We start from the raw sequence: 17,413 nt of genomic DNA on the forward strand, positions 1-17,413 counted from the left end.
GCCGGTGACTGTTTTTGTTCGATGGCTAGCCAAACAAACTTTAAGGAATTCAAACTCGTGCATATTAACAACAAAACCTAACCAAGAAAGAAGACGCATTGGCCGAGCAACACATTTGCGTTTTATTAAAACGATTCCGACAAGAGTAGCCGCGTAGTGCATTCACCGCATTACGGGTTTGGAGTCAATCATCGATACAGATAATTGGTCATTCTACTTGTGTAAAAGACAGTCCTGCCCCTGATCAGTCTCCAAACATACAAATCCAAAACACGTATTACAAAATAAACAGAAAGAACACAAACGTAACTCGTTTTAAATTAAACCGTCACGTAGTCCTGCAAGTAGGATTGTACACCGTCACCTTTCACGATTGGGCCAAATCAGAAATACTCGCATTACCTCCCCAAGCTGAAGCCAAATTGTACCGCATGTTTTCCAACTCTTTCCAATGAAGGTTGAGAGCATTGAGACGTATCAGCTCTGTGGGGAAGGTGGGGTGGGCGGGGTGACTGACTTTCGTAAAGATGATGCAATACGTTCCAAGCTGTCTTTTTAAAAACGGCCAAATTGATCCAAGGGATATTGCAAACCAGTGCAAAAGGACCCATTTGCAAACAAGCAAACGTGTTTTACCCCTGACAACTACCCATCAGATTCCGTACGAATATAAATGCTTTTTAAGACAAACGCATGTTGAACATCATTACTGAATGCCAATGTATGCATGATCTTTCCCAAATTGTTCTCCAAGATAGATGTCGGACAAATAACAGACAGCACAGATGATACATTGATGGTAATCAGTTTAAAACTATGCAGTGCCCAAAGGTCTTTAGTATTTATTCAGCTCTTTCATTTCTGCCGAACATGAAGCAGTTATTCAGTGCTTGCTTGCTCGCAACGTCGTGATAGCAGCAAGCCATTGCGGCAGAAAACACAAATATACACGAATGCTTGTTTTGGACGGCATCGCTTCGTGCGACATCACCACCGGTGGAGATTCCGTCGCCTTTTATTCGCGTGGCGATCCATTCCCGATTCACATGTGGTAACCGCACAAAACGGTGGATTGGTGGGAGAGCTGGGATGTGGTGGTGGTGGTGGTGGTGGGGGGGGGGGAGAGAGGGCCCTTCAGTACTGAAGATGCGAGAGTTGCGTTCGATCTGCACGGCCCCCGCTCAAGTCCAGCCTCGGCGATAGTTTTGCTGCTGTCGAAAGAATTTCTCGTCGTCGAGATTGTTGAATCTCATTTGAGCAGCACGTACGAGTCCTTGCCGTCGTCGCTCTTGACGCGTAGGCCGTGAAAGAGGTGGAACTCTCGTCGCAGGAAGGCGTAGAGGTAGTCGGATATGAGGAGGATCTGCACACACAGCATGTCCAACCATCGTTAGGCAGATCACAACACACATCTCCAAAGCAATTTGATTAATTGTCACAAACCAGCGGTCATTATTCGATTCAAGAAACAATATTTCTTCGGTATAATTTTTATCATTTCGTTTTGTATTCTGCTCTTGGCTTGTTTTTTGTGTGTGATTTCTATCAACTTAAATATAACAATGCAATGTACAACCCTTTAGCAGTCCACCGAGAGATAAAAGCTTCCCTACGGCATGTCGGCCGTGAGGGATGCCTGACCATACTTCGCCCCGCTGGTCACCGTGGGTGGGCAAAGTTGAGCCCTCACCGGTGTTAGCCACGGCTAGGATTTGAAGACCGCAGCTTGTGTGCCCCCCCCCCCCTGTGCCGTTGCACCGCCTTCACACTCGATAGCTACGCCACTGAGCGACGGGCACCGGGTGGGCCGTGCGGGAGGGGTGGCGGCAGGGGAGGAGGTGGTGCCCACCTGTCCCGTGTTGAACGCGAGCGTGGTGGCGTAGTAGAAGTTGGCATTGGCACTGCCGGAGAAAATCCACAGGTGCCAGAGCACGGGGAAGAGCACGGAGCACACGACCAGCAGGCACGTGACGAGCAGCGTGTTCCTCAGGTCTGTCACGCAAGGGTACGCGAGCGCGCATACGTACACACACACACAGAACAAAGGCCAACATCCCTCGTGGAGCTGTAACAGACTGTTGGGGCAAGTGCTGTTAGCGAGCAGCACCTATGAAGGCCGGCACGGCACACGAGGGGGTGGGTGGCCAGCACCACGCCCGGCCCGCTCCTTTGTCTCCCCAGTGGCGATGTTTACACACCGCACCAGGTACTCACTTGAGGCTAAGTCGACCTAGGGGAGGCCCACACAGAAGGCAGAGGCACCCACATACGTATTCTCAAGAGCTTCGCCGGCTGCACCTGGACAGCATTATTGGTAATTCTACAACCATAGTGCTAAGACTATCATTAACATAACACTCATGTCAACCCTAACCTCACATAACACTCTCCATAAGTCTCACTTTAATTGAATTCTAACCCTTACCATAACTTTAACATCGAACACTGACAAAAACTCAAATTCTAGCCCAAACATTAACTGAAAATTAAGTTGGGTCAGCAGATGGGTGGGTGAGTGGGTGGACAGGCGGATGACTAGATGAGTGGGTGGGCAGCTGGGAAGGCGAGCAGGTGATTGGTTGCATAGGTGAGGTGGTTGGCTGGGTAGGTGAGCAGATTGTTGGGTAGGTGAATACGTGGGCAGGTGGATGAGCAGGTAGGTGGGTGGGTAGGCGGCTGGTTAGGTGAGCAGGTGATTTATTGCGTATGTGAGCTGGTAGTTGAGTGGGTAGGTGAGCAGATTGTTGGGTGGGTATGTGGGCAGGTGGTTGGGTGGCTCTCGAGTCTCACAGCACTTGAGGTGAGTCCACATGGGCAGCAGTGCCAGGAAGAGGGCGAGGTCGCCCACACTTGGATACGACTTGAACACGGCAATGAGCCCCACCTGCAGGCACATGTGGAAGAAGGGGTGCTTGCTGTGGGCGCACGTGTGCATGTCCGTGTGTGTGTGTGTGCATGTCCGTGTGTGTATGCATGTCCGTGTGTGTGTGTGCATGTCCGTGTGTGTGTGTGTGCATGTCCGTGTGTGTGTGTGTGTGTGCATGTCCGTGTGTGTGTGCATGTCCGTGTGTGTGTGTGCATGTCCGTGTGTGTGTGTGCATGTCCGTGTGTGTATGCATGTCCGTGTGTGTGTGTGCATGTCCGTGTGTGTGTGCATGCATGTCCGTGTGCATGTCCGTGTGTGTGTATGCATGTCCGTGTGTGTGTGTGCATGTCCGTGTGTGTGTGTGCATGTCCGTGTGTGTGTGCATATCCGTGTGTGTGTATGCATGTCCGTGTGTGTGTGTGTGCATGTCCGTGTGTGTGTGCATGTGTGTGTGTGCATGTCCGTGTGTGCATGTCCGTGTGTGCGCATGTCCGTGTGTATGGTTGTGGACGTAAAAGCATATGTATTAATACAATGACTATTGGGTAAATTACATTCCAGACCCGATTTCGCTGTAAATGTATCGATCATTGTAATTACGTAATAATTAACTATACTGGTTGTAAATTTGTATGCTAACCACTGCGCTAGTTCAGTCAGAATATGGTGATCATAACTTAAACTTGTATGAAATCAAATAGCTCAAGTCAACCACTTCAGCAGCAACATTAAATAACAATGTAACAATATTTCTTATTACTAAACTTATTATGATTACATTGCCAAGTAAAACAAATCGCCGTGGGACCAGTTAAGTCAAATTGTATATGGTGGGAGCTCCAAAGCCCAGCCAATTTGAGTGGCTCATCGGGTGGCAGTTGTATCGACTAATACAACACATGGCAGTCCAGCGAAATCGATCTGTGATCCCAGCCGTTACCAACATCTATTCATCGGCATGGTGAAGTTTAATAAACATAACGTACATCTTTGCCCACTACAGTATATTTTTTTTGCTGTGGTTGTCCCACCTGATGACGGACGCTTGTGTGTTGCTTCCGAAGCGTCGTGATTTAATTCGATTATTTTTTTATTTTTGCACCTGCGTGACTTTACCCAAAAGAACCAAAGAGTATGGCTCCTTGCGGTCACGAAAACTTCTAATCTAGAAATGTAAATTTGTCAGGCGCATTTCGTCCATAGATCCCAATGCACCGTGTATGGTAATCAGAGTAAACACAGGAGCAGCGTGAACGGTCGAATAACCCCCACGACCCAAATGGAATGGGAGAGGGGTCTCATCCAGCGGTGGATTGACAGTAGGGCTGCAACCGTACATGTACACATGCCCCAGTTACTGCACTCGAAAATCTAATGCAACAATTTGTGGAGAGGTGGATTCCAGCGATCATCAATGGAAAAGCCGACCAATGTACGGAAAAACAGTGGCCTCGATCGTGAAATGGGAAGGGGAAGATGGCAAACACCTGAGCAGCACGGCAAGCGGCACGGTGTAGATGAAGGCGTTGATCTGGAAGATGCAGATGAAGAAGAGGCGGAAGTGCTCAAACACCTCGGTGAAGAAGTACCAGAAGAGTCCCACGTTGGGTGTCAGGTCAGGCACCGACAGCCTGCTCACACATCACCCACATCATCATTGCCATCGGCATCATCATTATCATCGTCGTGATCAACGTTACAATCAGCATCACCAGCATCATCACTGTCATCATGATCAACACGAGGGCACCGCGGTGGCGAGGTGCTAACTCCCTCGCCTGGTATACAGGAGGTAGTCGGTTTGATCCCAACCGTGACAGCTGTATATTTGGAGTGTGCGTGTTCTCCCCGTGGTCGCGTGGATTTTTCTCCGGGTCCTCCGGTTTTTCCCTCCACATATGGAATCAACATCACGCATTTAGGGTGTTTGGCTGCTATACATTTCCATACAATGAGCCACTTCGTTGAGCTATCATTTGTGGCCAGGTAGCTTCTGAAAAAGAGCTACATTATAGCTCAGTGGGCCTTGCCTTGTAAAATAAAAATAGTTAAAATTGTTTTTTTATATATAGAACATCACCATCATTGTCATCATTATGATCAACGCCATGACCACCATCGCCATCATCATCATGATTAATGCCATGATCCACATGAACAATATCATTGCCACCATCATCACCATCTTTGTCATCATCATGAATATTACCATCACCATAACCACCATGAAACTATATAACATTACTTTGCACAATGGACTCCCCCAACAGAGGCTCACTTAATGTACTGGCTGATAAGGTTGTTTTAGCTTAATCTGAACCTCGACCAACTTTCGAATCTGCTTTGCCAATGGTAACACTGTAACAAAAATATATATTTTTTATGTCCATGGGTAGTAAGTGTTATTTCCTAATTGCTTATGTCTCAAAAGTACAAAAATGGCTATTATTCCCCAAAAACTTTGCTTTTGTGACCAAGATAGTGATATTTAGAAATCTACCTATTTTCAATGAGAAAACGTGGTGTGCATTTGTGCCATTCCTTCACTTAAAGTCCTGGTCACAAAAGCAAAGTTAGTGGGGAATAATAATAGCCATTTTCTGTACTTTTTAAGCATAACAATTACAAAAATAACACTTACTAAACAGGGACAAAAATCGTGTTACATAGGTTCAGAAAAAGTCTAGTCGCTATACATTAAGTCAGCAACATGCCATGAAGAATTCCCTATACTGCAAGTCCCCGGGCTGAGGAAACGCCGAATTGGGGAAATCCGACTTCACGGATGATGAGAAGATTGTTCATGGCGCAGGTGCTACGGGCCACGCATGTTAGGATGGTGTAGGGGTTCAGGAGGTACCTATAAACGGAGACAAGGACACAATAATAATGATACCGTTCCAAACCACATGAGATCACATCACACGCCACATGACGTGACGTAAGAAGATGAAGTCATAGAAAAGGACGTCACCAGGAGGGGAGATACGGACTTGACGTGTGATGGACAAAGATGACTTCACATGGCATTGCCTTGACCGTCAAGGATAAGCCTTTAATCGCTGTTTTTAACCCAAGACTTTTGGGCAACCTTCGGCGGAGGAATTTTTTGTGCTAGTTACGTAAACGCAAAACAGTGCAGCGTGGTGAGGTTACAGATGAATACCGCGGCGCGAGACATTGAGCCCCGCCTTACGCCCGTGCTCCACCAAAACGCCGCCTTTACAGAGTCCGAGATTCACAAGGATTACGGGAAATGTAATTTCGTGTCGCGTTACGTAATTATTTTCCTTTTGTAGCATTACGTAACTGTTTCGTTTTCTATGCTTAGAACTATCTATTTTTTTCCATGTTTCTATCGCTAGTCTTCTAATTTTTAAGTTTATTTCACGAGTTATTTACTGTATGTACTTTATTTATACACAATTACACTTCGATTGCTCATGGTCTCAGGCAACAGCAATCGGAGAAGTCTCGGCCTGGCCTAATGCATGGTAAACGTAAAATCGGAAGTGACTGCTTTCTGTTAACAATTAATATTAACATTTTGATTTAAAGCTTTCGTGACTGCAGGGATTCTGGTTCTTGGTTCTTTCGGTAAAGTCACGTATTATGATTTTATTGTTTCCCTTCTACGTGACTTTACCGAAAGAACCAATAATATAATATTAACATGTTTTTCGTGGTATTCGCAAACAATTGGATACAGTATGTGTAGTGTTAGGGTAGATATTCGATGAAATGAAAGAATCATAGCAAGTGCAGAGCGCATGTACAGCGATACGACACGTGTGCAGCGACACGTGTGCAGCGACACGTGTGCAGCGACACGTGGGCAGTGACACGTGTGCAGTGATACGTGTGCAGTGACACGTGTGCAACGACATGACACGTGTGCAGCGATACGACTTGTGTGCAGCGATAGAAACGGGACGGCAGCGTGATACAGTATTGAAAAAAAAAACGGTAGGAGAGGGAAACAACGATTTCTAGCTATGGGATTTTATCGTTGATTTTGGGGGGAAATTGTTCAATTTCCGGCATACGGAAAATTCGGGTTGCAGATCGTGCTCGGGAACCTTCTGTAAACATTTCATTTCAGAAAGGCGTGGAGCAAGTACTAGTCTTATAACCGCACCATATCATGACATAATATTAATTCCCAAGCATAGCATACACGTGGCGAATTGCGTGTGTGAGCAATGATTCATAACAATTTTGTGGTTTTTAGACCATATAGTAAACCACTGCAGTCTGCGCCCCCTTTCACGGAGATGAAAAGCAAAAACAGACACAAACTCTCTCCTGAAGCCCTCCCTCGTGTCTATCAGAGCCCAACATTGGCCTTCAGGCTCCGAACACATTGCCACGCGCAAGAAAATAACGTACAATGTATGACTTTCACAGAATGTGGCAAATAACATGCCGAGTTTTCATTTAGATGGACAGCGCAGAAAAAAAAAAAAATCGACAATCCAATCAAGACGAAAGACGCAACCATTCAATCTAACAGCGCGCGCCCGGAGCGTAAACGCTTCACCCAGTGGTTTGTACGCGTGTACGTGCTCACGCTGAACTTCTTTCGCACCGTACGTAGCCAACCGTGCTAACCAAAGGGTGCGGGGGTTTGGGGGACGGGGGTGGGGGGGAGAAAAACCGTGCCCGCGGGGACAGCCGCGAGGAGCGCCGCCGGCCACTCACGTGAAGCCGTACGTGGCGCGGAGGAAATCCCAGGACTCGAGCAGCGTGAAAGAGAGGCACAGGAGGATGGCGAGGCAGCCGAGGAACGCGAAGACGCACTCGGTCGCAAACGCCCAGAACGCGGGGCTCCTCCAGCGCGTCTCGCCCTTCACGTGCTTCTGTGGTCACGCGGCGAGGGGGTGGTGGTGGCGGTGGTGGTGGTGGGGAGGCGGGGGTTTCGGCGTTCAGAGATGGCGCATTGCCATCGGCCGTTCGCAAGCCAAGAGAGATTTTGACGGGTCTCAAGGCGGTTTCGACCAAAGACCGCGTGAAGAAATCTTCGCGTTTCAATTAGAGCTCTCGCTCAATTTGCCTCAACGTCAGCCCTGAGAGTTAAATCAACAATGTGTGATTGGTACGTGTCAAACATTTAGACAGGTGAGAAGCTGCCAATGCCGAGTGTAAATGAGGTTTAATCTCCCAGCAGCGGTTGTCTAACAGGGGGCGATGTCTCACTGCTTTCTGTGAGAGATTTCCAAGTGGACGCGTCTTTGGGGCATGCGAACGTGGCATAGGCAATTCATGATTTGACAGACTGCACAGACTATCACGTGAAAACTAATGACTATAAACTAACGATAAATTATTTTTATTTTAACAGGTAAGGCCCACTGAGCTATATGGCTCTTATTCAGAAGCAAACTGGCCACAATTGATAGCTCAGTGGAGTGGCTTATCACGTGGAAACGTTTATCAGCCAAATACTCTTCAACGCATGTTTATTCTGAATGTGGAGGGGAAAACCGGAGGCCCCGGAGAAAAATCCACGCGGCCACGAGGAGAACATGCAAACTCCAAATATACAGGCGTTGAGATCGAACCCACGACCTCATGTATACTAGGCGAGGTAGTTAACATCTTGCTACCACCATGGCACCCTATATATTTGGCATTAACATGGTCCATATGTAAACAACTCACACACTGTACCTGGGTATTACAATCTTTTATATAACCAGGTAATTGCAGTGAAAACCCGAATGAGATGGAGTAAATCTCATAATTGCCTCTATTATTATGTAGGTCAAACGTCTTAAGCACCGTACGTAGTTAGCCGTGCTAATCGGAGGTGCGGAAACAAACAAGCACAGTCACACAAATAAACACATACAGCTTCACAACACACACACACACAAAGATTCCCCATTGAGACTTTCAAGACTGTAGGAGCAAGTGCTGTGAGTGAGCACCTATGAAGGCCGGCATGGAACACGAGGTGGGTGGTATGGCAAAATCCACACCTGGCTGCCTTTTTCTCCCCACCGCTGATGTCTCCCTCATGGCAATGTTTACACACCACACCAGGAACTCATTGAAGGCTGAATCAAGCTAGGGGAGGCCCAAGACCAGTTGAAATATTCTCCACTGTTATGGAACTTGAGTTGCCAGGTTCATAGCACATTTTGTTAATCACTACACTACCGGTCCCCACTACCGTTTGGCACACAGAAACGCACAAAAAAAACAAAGATCCCCCGTATAGCCTTTAACAGACTGTTGGGGCAAGTGCTGTATACGAGCACTTCTGAAGGCTGGCATGGCACACGAGGGGGTGGGTGGCCAGCACCACGCCCGGCCGCCTTTGTCTCCCTTGCGGCAAAGTTTACACATCGTACCATGTGCTCATTTGAGGCTGAGTCGACCTAGGGGAAGCCCAGGACTGATTCAGATCACAGTCACTGTTGTCGGCCGTGATCGGGAATTTAACTCATGTTGCCGGGTTCGTAGTGCAGCTCGCTAAGCACTGCACCCCCGTAACAAACACACAACCTCACAAACATACACAGAACCACACAGAGAGGTAGACACATTAGCAATGCATGCATTACCTGGGCCATGTGCAGGGTTGCAGGTATGATGAGCATCACAGGGTAGAGGGACTGGTAAGTGGCCAGTGCCAGGAAAACTGCCATCATGAGAATGCTCCCTACAAGCGCACACACACACACAATTACAACACATGAGCTCCAACGTGGGCAGAAGCATATAGGAATAGGTTTTACCCTTTTAATTGGCACAAAAACTGACACCTTTATTCAAGGCGTCATGTTTGCAATAACCACAACACAAGCAGTCAAAATGCAAACAAAAAAGACAACTCTGATAATAATATGCACTGTCTTTGAATTTGATTGGTCCACACCCGAGACGGCTTTTCTTAGAGCCTAGTCTCCATTGGTGTTGGACCAGAAGACGCCATCTCGGGTGTGGACCAATCAAATTCAAAGACAGTGCATATTATTATCAGAGTTGTCTTTTTTGTTTGCATTTTGACTGCTTGTGTTGTGGTTACTGCAAACATGACGCCTTGAATAAAAGTGTCAGTTTTTGTGCCAGTTAAAAGGGTAAAACCTATTCCTATATCTTGTTACTGGCAAAGGAGGTCTCATAATGTGGGCAGAAGCCTCAAGTTCAAAACATGGTGTTGTTGAACATCTTTCGCACCGTACATAGCCAAACGTGCTCAACGGAGGTGCGGGGGAAGGACAACAAATTAAACACGAAAATAAGTTCTCAAAAAATGAGTTTCCAATCTACATTTAAAAGTCCTAATTTCGGAAAGAAGGTTCCAGATGGCCAGAAAGAAGTGCATCTGAAAGTGCGTGATGGCTAGCCAAAAATAATAAAAGTGGCAGAAGATTACAGCAGTGGAGAAATATTTTCCTGGAGAAGCATGCGGTGATGTTCACTAATTATCTGTGTAACAATTAACCGCTCCAGATTTAATGAATTTCTACAATACAACATCACTATTAGGTTCAAGAATCACATGTTTTTGTCAAAATTTTAACATCTCAATTAGATTCCTTCAAATTTTTCACGTCCAAGTTTTTGGTGTTATCTGCCACGTTAGCCGAAACGTTAACTTCAACATATATTTTGTCGGACTGTAGATCATTGGACCCTCACATGCACCATTCGATGCGTGTGTCGTGAGATGAAGAATCGGCTATAATCGCGGTGGCCCGGTCGTGAAGACGTTGCAGTGCTGAGATGGCACTGCTGATATCCTGGGTTTGAATGCTGGCTGCGATTAAGCTGGGTTCTCGTGTGCAATACGTTGACGGTTTCAGCCTGGTCACCAATGACCGCCCAAAAAAATACACGACGTTCAATTTGGATTTCCACTTCATTCAGTTAAAATTCCAACTCTGAAAATAAAAAATAATCAGTTTCATCTGTAAAGCGATTCAATGTCACGTTCGGTGACTGGGCCGAGTGGGAAAGTGCTGACTGCCACTGTATGCACCAGAGTTCAGATTTTAAAAAATATCAGAAGTAGCTCTGTGATATCAGCTTCTGTGAGCCGTTCCCTTCCGATGAAGGCTTGCATCGGCCTGTCCAAATTCTTCATGTGTACTTTATTTCGTGACACGACACCGATATGAGGATCAGGTTAAAATTCGGGAAAACAAAAATATGTAACTTTAAATTGATGAATGAATGCAATGTCAAATGCCCTCTCACCATGCAGTGTGGCCAGGAGACTGAGGGCGATGAGAAGGTTGTTTATGGCACAGGTGCTCCGGGCCACGCATGTTAGGATGGTGTAGGGGTTCAGGAGGTACCTATAAACGGAGACAAGGACACAATAATAATGATACCGTTCCAAACCACATGAGATCACATCACACGCCACATGACGTGACGTAAGAAGATGAAGTCATAGAAAATGACGTCACCAGGAGGGGAGATACGGACTTGACGTGTGATGGACAAAGATGACTTCACATGTCATTGCCTTGACCGTCAAGGATAAGCCTTTAATCGCTGTTTTTAACCCAAGACTTTTGGGCAACCTTCTGATGATCTGCTCAAGTTTCATTCACATCGGATCGCCTTAACGTGAGCTACAGCGACCTCCTTTAAAGACAAACGGACACAACTAACGCATTAATATTTTCAACTTTAGTTGAAAAGCACTAAAACAGCAACGCTTGTATGTTGGCCTTACGCCATGGCGACGCGCAGAGGGAGGTAGCTGGTGTCTCGTGGGTCCAGCAGGAGAGCAGACGTGTCCACCTTGTAGAGGCGATGCTCACGCTTCTGCCGCTCGTGCTGGCGGAACAGAGGATGGGGAACCGGCGAGTTGTCGGGGGAGCGGAACACACAACAACGTCAGCGGCCCCGCCTGGTATGCAAGGAGGTTGTGGAGTCAATCCCGACCCTGTCGCCTATTGTAAATTTGGACTCTGCATGTCCTCCCTGTTGTCATGTGGATTTTTCTCCGGGTCATCCGGTTTTTCCCTCCACAGTTGGAATCGACGCACGTTGAGAGTATTTTGCTGCTAGAAATGTCCACGTGATGATACGCCACTTCGCTGAGCTATCATTTGTAGCCGGGTCGCTTCCGAAAAAGAGCTACATTGCCCAGCGGGCCTTGCCTGGTAAAACAAAAACAGTTAAATAGTTAACTGAAAGAGCAACGAGTCTTGCTGCTCAAACCAGCGATCGACACGAACAGCCCTTTTTGTGAAGCCACAGCTGGATGAGGACCAAAGACATGCGCGTTGTTTGACCAGACTTCAATAGTCCGGTCAAACGACCCAAATGACTGATACGGTATGGGGAAGCCTTCAGATATTCGAAGATTGATAAAAAAAAATAGGTGTAAATCTTTTTTCATGAAATCACGGTACCACCGGTGAGTAATGGAAAAAAATCAGGCGTTTAGATATTTACAACAATTTTAATTGGTTCAACAACTTGGCTTTGCAACTTCTTGAACACCATGGGCACAGTCAGCTCAGTCTGGTGGCATCTTAAAAGTCCAAGCACATATGATACGCATATGAATATGTACATACTGCAGTACATATGCGAATGTATGGTCAACACATATAAGCATGTACTAATGCTGTAATTATAAAAGACACTCACCAAATAGTTCATTAGTTGTTTCGTAGCCAGGTAGAGGATGACAGTTGTCAACACATCCACAAACTACACAACAAAACAGTCGGGAAGGTTAATGCATGCCACTCTCTCAACCAGTCCGTTATATGGTTATAGTGATCTAAAAGATTTCATTAATTCGCATATATGGCATTTAATACACTTTCTAATTTTAAATAAAGAGATGCTCTGCTGTAAGGGACTTCTTCCACGTACTAAGACGAAAAAGCACACCCGAGTGATGCACACTTGTCCTGAGCATTAGCGTATAACGCAACATTAAGGTATGAACAATCAAACTGTCAATTAAAATAGCAGTTTACGCTCGCGATACACACGTATAATCATATGTGCAATCCATTGCTCTGTATTAATGCGAAACGCATGGAAATGAGAAGCATGATGCGGGCCACCCAGTTGACCACCGCTGCTGTACAGCACAGCACAACGCAAGGGACTGCAGGCTCACCATGAAGACAAGCTCAGAGCAGTCGACCAAGAAGTGGAAGACGTAGATTATCATGGGCGTCTGAAAAACGAGCAAAACTCGGTTACAACTCGGCAAAAAGAAGCAACACAACATATCTCTCAAATTGCACACGCGTAGCTAGGCTTTGTGTCCTGCATAATCATCTTGCGATGATAAGACATCGATTCGTCAATTCACATTGTCACACAAACGATGCATGCATTGTGTCATGCATGCTGGTTAGACTGGGCCGAAGGAGTGTCGGTTGGATAAACCAGGACACAGCCGAGGTGAATTATCTAAGAGTCACAGTATTTGTGTTCTGGGGGGGGGGGTGTTGCTTTAGCCCTGTGTTCTTCATTGCAAGGCCCGTGGGCCACTGGCGGTCCCTGACGTGCGGCCCCCCGACAATACACAAACATATTCTTGGTTCTTTCGGTAAAGTCACCACCACGTAGAAGGGAAACAATAAAATAACATAAATATAAAACAATAAAATTCTCACGACGTTTCGACTGCAACACAAGCAATCATCATCAGGTGTGCAAAACCACAACAATAAAATTTGAAAAAAGTGGCGTTTTTTTAACGTTAGCACCACAGAGAGCGATTTGGCAGTTTGTTCAGGTGGACTAGTCCATCTATGTTCGGAAAAGAGGAGGGGGGAGACGAAAAATAATGGATGTGGTCTGAAAGCCACCTTAAGCGTGATCAATCAATTAAGACCCGAAATGGTTTATCAAATCCTTCCAATGATTGCTAAGCCAGAATCCATCTTCTTGGTTGAAATTGTCTCTGTGTTTGTATATGTGGATAGCCTCATGAACGAATGGTAGCCAGGTGGCTTGCAAAGAACCTCTGTCTTGGAGAAGTCAATGTCATGTAAACCTACTGAATTATAACAGTGATCTGCCTTCTACGTGACTTTACCGAAAGAACCAAGAATATGAATCCCTGCAGTCACGAAAGCTTTAAATAAAAAAAATACACAGTGTAACCAACCCCATCGTGCTGCCAAACCACAATGGTTTCAAATGTGTGGCGGCCCTCAGCACCGTTGTCTAATAGGCGAAAGTGGGCCCCCCACTGCAAAAATTAGTGAAGAACACCGCTCTATCGAGTTGAGACGCAGCGAGTTCACGACGCATTCTTCAACGAGAGGGCTCCATCACCTCGTGGAAAATGTCCCCAGAGTACGGCGAGATTCCCAGGTCCAACATCGTCATGGCCTCGATAACTGCATCGTTCACGCAAAGGAAAAACCAAAAACACACGGCGAGATTCAAAGAAAAACTAAATTCATGCACAGTGTGACAACTCTTATTCGCGAGTGATTATCCGCAGCCCATAATGGATCAATGACAAACTCATGCAATTATCCGCATTATCACTAAGCAGTTGAGCGGTATCTCTTCATGTGCGTAATGAGTTTTCTCTGAGACCTCCTTTGCCAGTAACAAGATATAGTAATGGGCTTTACCCTTTTAACTGGCACAACAACTGACACTTTTATTCAAGGCATCATGGTTGCAATAACCACAACACAAGCAGTCAAAATGCAAACAAAAGAGACAACTCTGATAATAATATGCACTGTCCTTGAATTTGATTGGTCCACACCCGAGACGGCTTTTCTTAGAGCCTAGTCTCCACTGGTGTTGGACCAGAAGACGCCAAAAGGCGTACAACTCAAAAACAGCGCACTATCAGAGTATTGAGGGCTCGGAGTGAGCATTTACATTATGAGACCTCCTTTGCCAGAAACAAGATATAGGAATAGGTTTTACCCTTTTAACTGGCACAAAAACTGACAAGCAGTCAAAATGACACAACACAAGCAGTCAAAATGACTGCTTGTGTTGTGGTTATTGCAAACATGATGCCTTGAATAAAGGTGCCAGTTTTTGTGCCAGTTAAAAGGGTAAAACCTATTACTATGAGTTTTCTCTGGTTACTAGTGTCCTCCCAAAGTGCGTTTTTGCATAGATCCAAGTGCACAGAAAGTCCGTCTTGGTACAAGAACGCGCGTTTATCCTAAAATAAAAGAGGCACACCAGGAAGTATGCACCTGTTAGTCGATTCACAAATATCTTTCGATAACAGGATATGTGTGGCTAATTCATCACATTTATCGTCAGATAACCACTGATAAGACGACATGAGAATATCAATGTCACATTATCCCCAACATCTGTGTGGATAAGCGGAGCATTCGCAATTTTAAAACAGATTTTGAAGGACTGCATTTTTGGCGTTCTGTAATTCACCTCTAGTTTTAGTACGGCCTGGGTTCGAGTCCTGGGTAAGGATATCCCCGTAGGTTCATGATGGCCATGTGAGATTGAATGAGTACCGTAGCCTTGGTTTGAGCAGTGGGTCCGTGTCTCGCTGCATCTTAGGAGGTCAAAACGGCCATTTAAGGCATACATGATCACCGAGGACCTGGATTCGAGTCTGGAGGTTCATAAAGTTATCGCACCTCCCCCCCCTTCTCTATCTCATCCCCCTTTGCTCCTCCACCCTCTCTTACCTACACAGCCTCTTGTTACAGCAGCCCTTTTGCCCACTTGAGCAATTGTCTCTTGCCGTGGTTGTCCCACCCGATGACGGACGATAGTGTGTGCGCGCCCGAAACGTCGTGATTTAATTTATTTTTCTACCCACGTGATGGCTTTACCGAAAGAACCAAACCGTGTGGATCACCTGCAGTCACAAAAAAAAAACTTCAAATCGAGATCAAATCTAGAATTGGTTCATAACGAGTCAGCACAACAACCGGCTGCCTGGGCTCGAGATCCGAGTCGTGCTTCTCAGAAGTTGGGTTCACGAGGGCCGTATCAGAGACACCGACTCGGTCAGTACTCATGGGTCCAGGCCCTCAGGTTCGCGAGGGGCACACCGACTCGGGTTGCCTGTGGGTTCGAGTCCAGAGGGGCGTGGGTCTCTCTGTCCCTCAGAGACATCGCTTCGAGTTCTCCCGGTGCCTCTCTCACGTCCGTGCACCGCACAAAGACTGTCCACCCACCCCCCACACCGTGCGTGTAGCCTTCACAGACTGCAGGGGCAAGTGCTGTTCGCGGACAGCAGCTGTGAAGGCCGGCACCGGGCACACGAGATGGGGGGGGGGTGGGTGGCCAGCAGCACCACCACGCCCGGCCGCCTTTGTCTCCCCCCCCAGTGGCGATGCTTTGACGCACCGCACCAGGCGCTCGTTTTTGAGTCCGCGAGGGCACCAGACGGGGTTCAGGATAATCGTCACCGCGGCGGTGTCGGTGGCCGTGTGAGCGACACCTCACGCGCCGCTCCACTGCTGGATGAGGCTCACCGCGCTTCCAGGCGGTGACGGGCGTCGAGGCCTCGACTCGCTCCGCCGCGAACTCCACGAAGGCCGGTGCGCGGAACAGCGCGGCGCGCAGCGTGACGCCCAGCACGGCGAGCAGCGACAGCGTCGCGACCGCCATGGCCACGACGAGGAGGAGGAAGAGGAGGAGGGGACGAGGAAGAGGGGACGACGGGGAGCGGCCCCTCGACGACTCCAATCTCGCGGTCGTCAGCTAGCGGGGAGGGAGAGGACAGGTGCCGCGCGGTGACGTCATCTCGCGGCATTACAGGGCGCGACATGATGACAGCGTCAGCAAACGGGAATTGACGTCATATTCTTAGTTTTTTCGGTAAAGTCACGTTGAAGAGAAACAACAAAATAACGCGTTGCCGTGACGTCGACATCGCAGCGCGTCGGCTACATGACGTCATCGCCAATATCGCGAGGAGGTGAATCAGAATATGTATTTGTACTGGAGGAATCCGATGAGCTACGAAGCTCTTTTTCACAAAGCATACGATTTTAATCCTTTAAGCACGTAACAACAATAACAAATGTCACACCCACCGCGGCTTTGCATATCCTATCAGCAGCATTGGTTCAACACAAGTAGTCAGTAGTCTGGACTGAATTTTTATTTTAAAGCTTTCGTGACTGCAGGGATTCATATTCTTGGTTCTTTCGGTAAAGTCACCACGTAGAAGGGAAACAATAAAATAATAAAAATATAAAACAATAAAATTCTCACGACGTTTCGACTGCAACACAAGCAATCATCATCAGGTGTGAAAATCACAACAATAATTTTTATTTCGATTTAAAGGTTTCGTGACTGCAAGGATTCATCTTCTTTGGTTCTTTCGGTAAAGTCACGTAGAATGAGAATAAAATAATAAATTGATAAAATAAAATAACACAATAATATTCTCACGACGTTTCGGCCACAACACAAGCGGCCTTCATTTTTATTTTATTGTTTCCCTTCTCCGTGACTTTACCGAAAGAACCAAGAATATAGTCTGGACTGGTTTAAATATTCAACTTAACGTACGCTGATTGCGTCGTTATAACAGTATTGTGCGCTTATATAAGGGGCCGTCCATAAATGACGTCACGCGAG

At 46.7% G+C, this 17,413-nt stretch overlaps 1 protein-coding gene across 1 annotated transcript; it reads right to left on the minus strand.

Moving 5' to 3' along the window:
* Positions 1-98: 98 nt before the first annotated feature.
* Positions 99-16,590, minus strand: PIGU (phosphatidylinositol glycan anchor biosynthesis class U). The gene is made up of 12 exons (XM_032971103.2): positions 16,297-16,590; positions 14,144-14,208; positions 12,972-13,031; positions 12,488-12,550; positions 11,562-11,665; positions 11,075-11,175; positions 9,436-9,533; positions 7,568-7,725; positions 4,354-4,497; positions 2,791-2,915; positions 1,850-1,992; positions 99-1,363 (listed from the first exon to the last, which is right to left on the minus strand). Exons 1-12 carry the CDS (start codon positions 16,430-16,432, stop codon positions 1,250-1,252), a joined length of 1,311 nt encoding a protein of 436 aa, XP_032826994.1. The 5' UTR covers positions 16,433-16,590; the 3' UTR covers positions 99-1,249.
* Positions 16,591-17,413: the final 823 nt, after the last annotated feature.

Source organism: Petromyzon marinus, chromosome 45 (genome assembly GCF_048934315.1).
Source record: "Petromyzon marinus isolate PM22_M1 ecotype Great Lakes invasive population chromosome 45, UKy_Petmar_22M1.pri1.0, whole genome shotgun sequence".
Classification (NCBI taxonomy): Eukaryota; Metazoa; Chordata; class Hyperoartia; order Petromyzontiformes; family Petromyzontidae; genus Petromyzon; species Petromyzon marinus.

Excerpts from the sequence above, each read along its gene's own strand:
- PIGU (XM_032971103.2), bottom strand. The coding sequence starts at position 16,432 with ATGGCGGTCGCGACGCTGTCGCTGCTCGCCGTGCTGGGCGTCACGCTG. Across the intron at positions 13,032-14,143 it reads CTGGGGACATTTTCCACGAG|ACGCCCATGATAATCTACGT; the intron begins GTGATGGAGCCC and ends CTCGTTTTTCAG. Across the intron at positions 12,551-12,971 it reads GCTCTGAGCTTGTCTTCATG|TTTGTGGATGTGTTGACAAC; the intron begins GTGAGCCTGCAG and ends TTTGTTGTGTAG.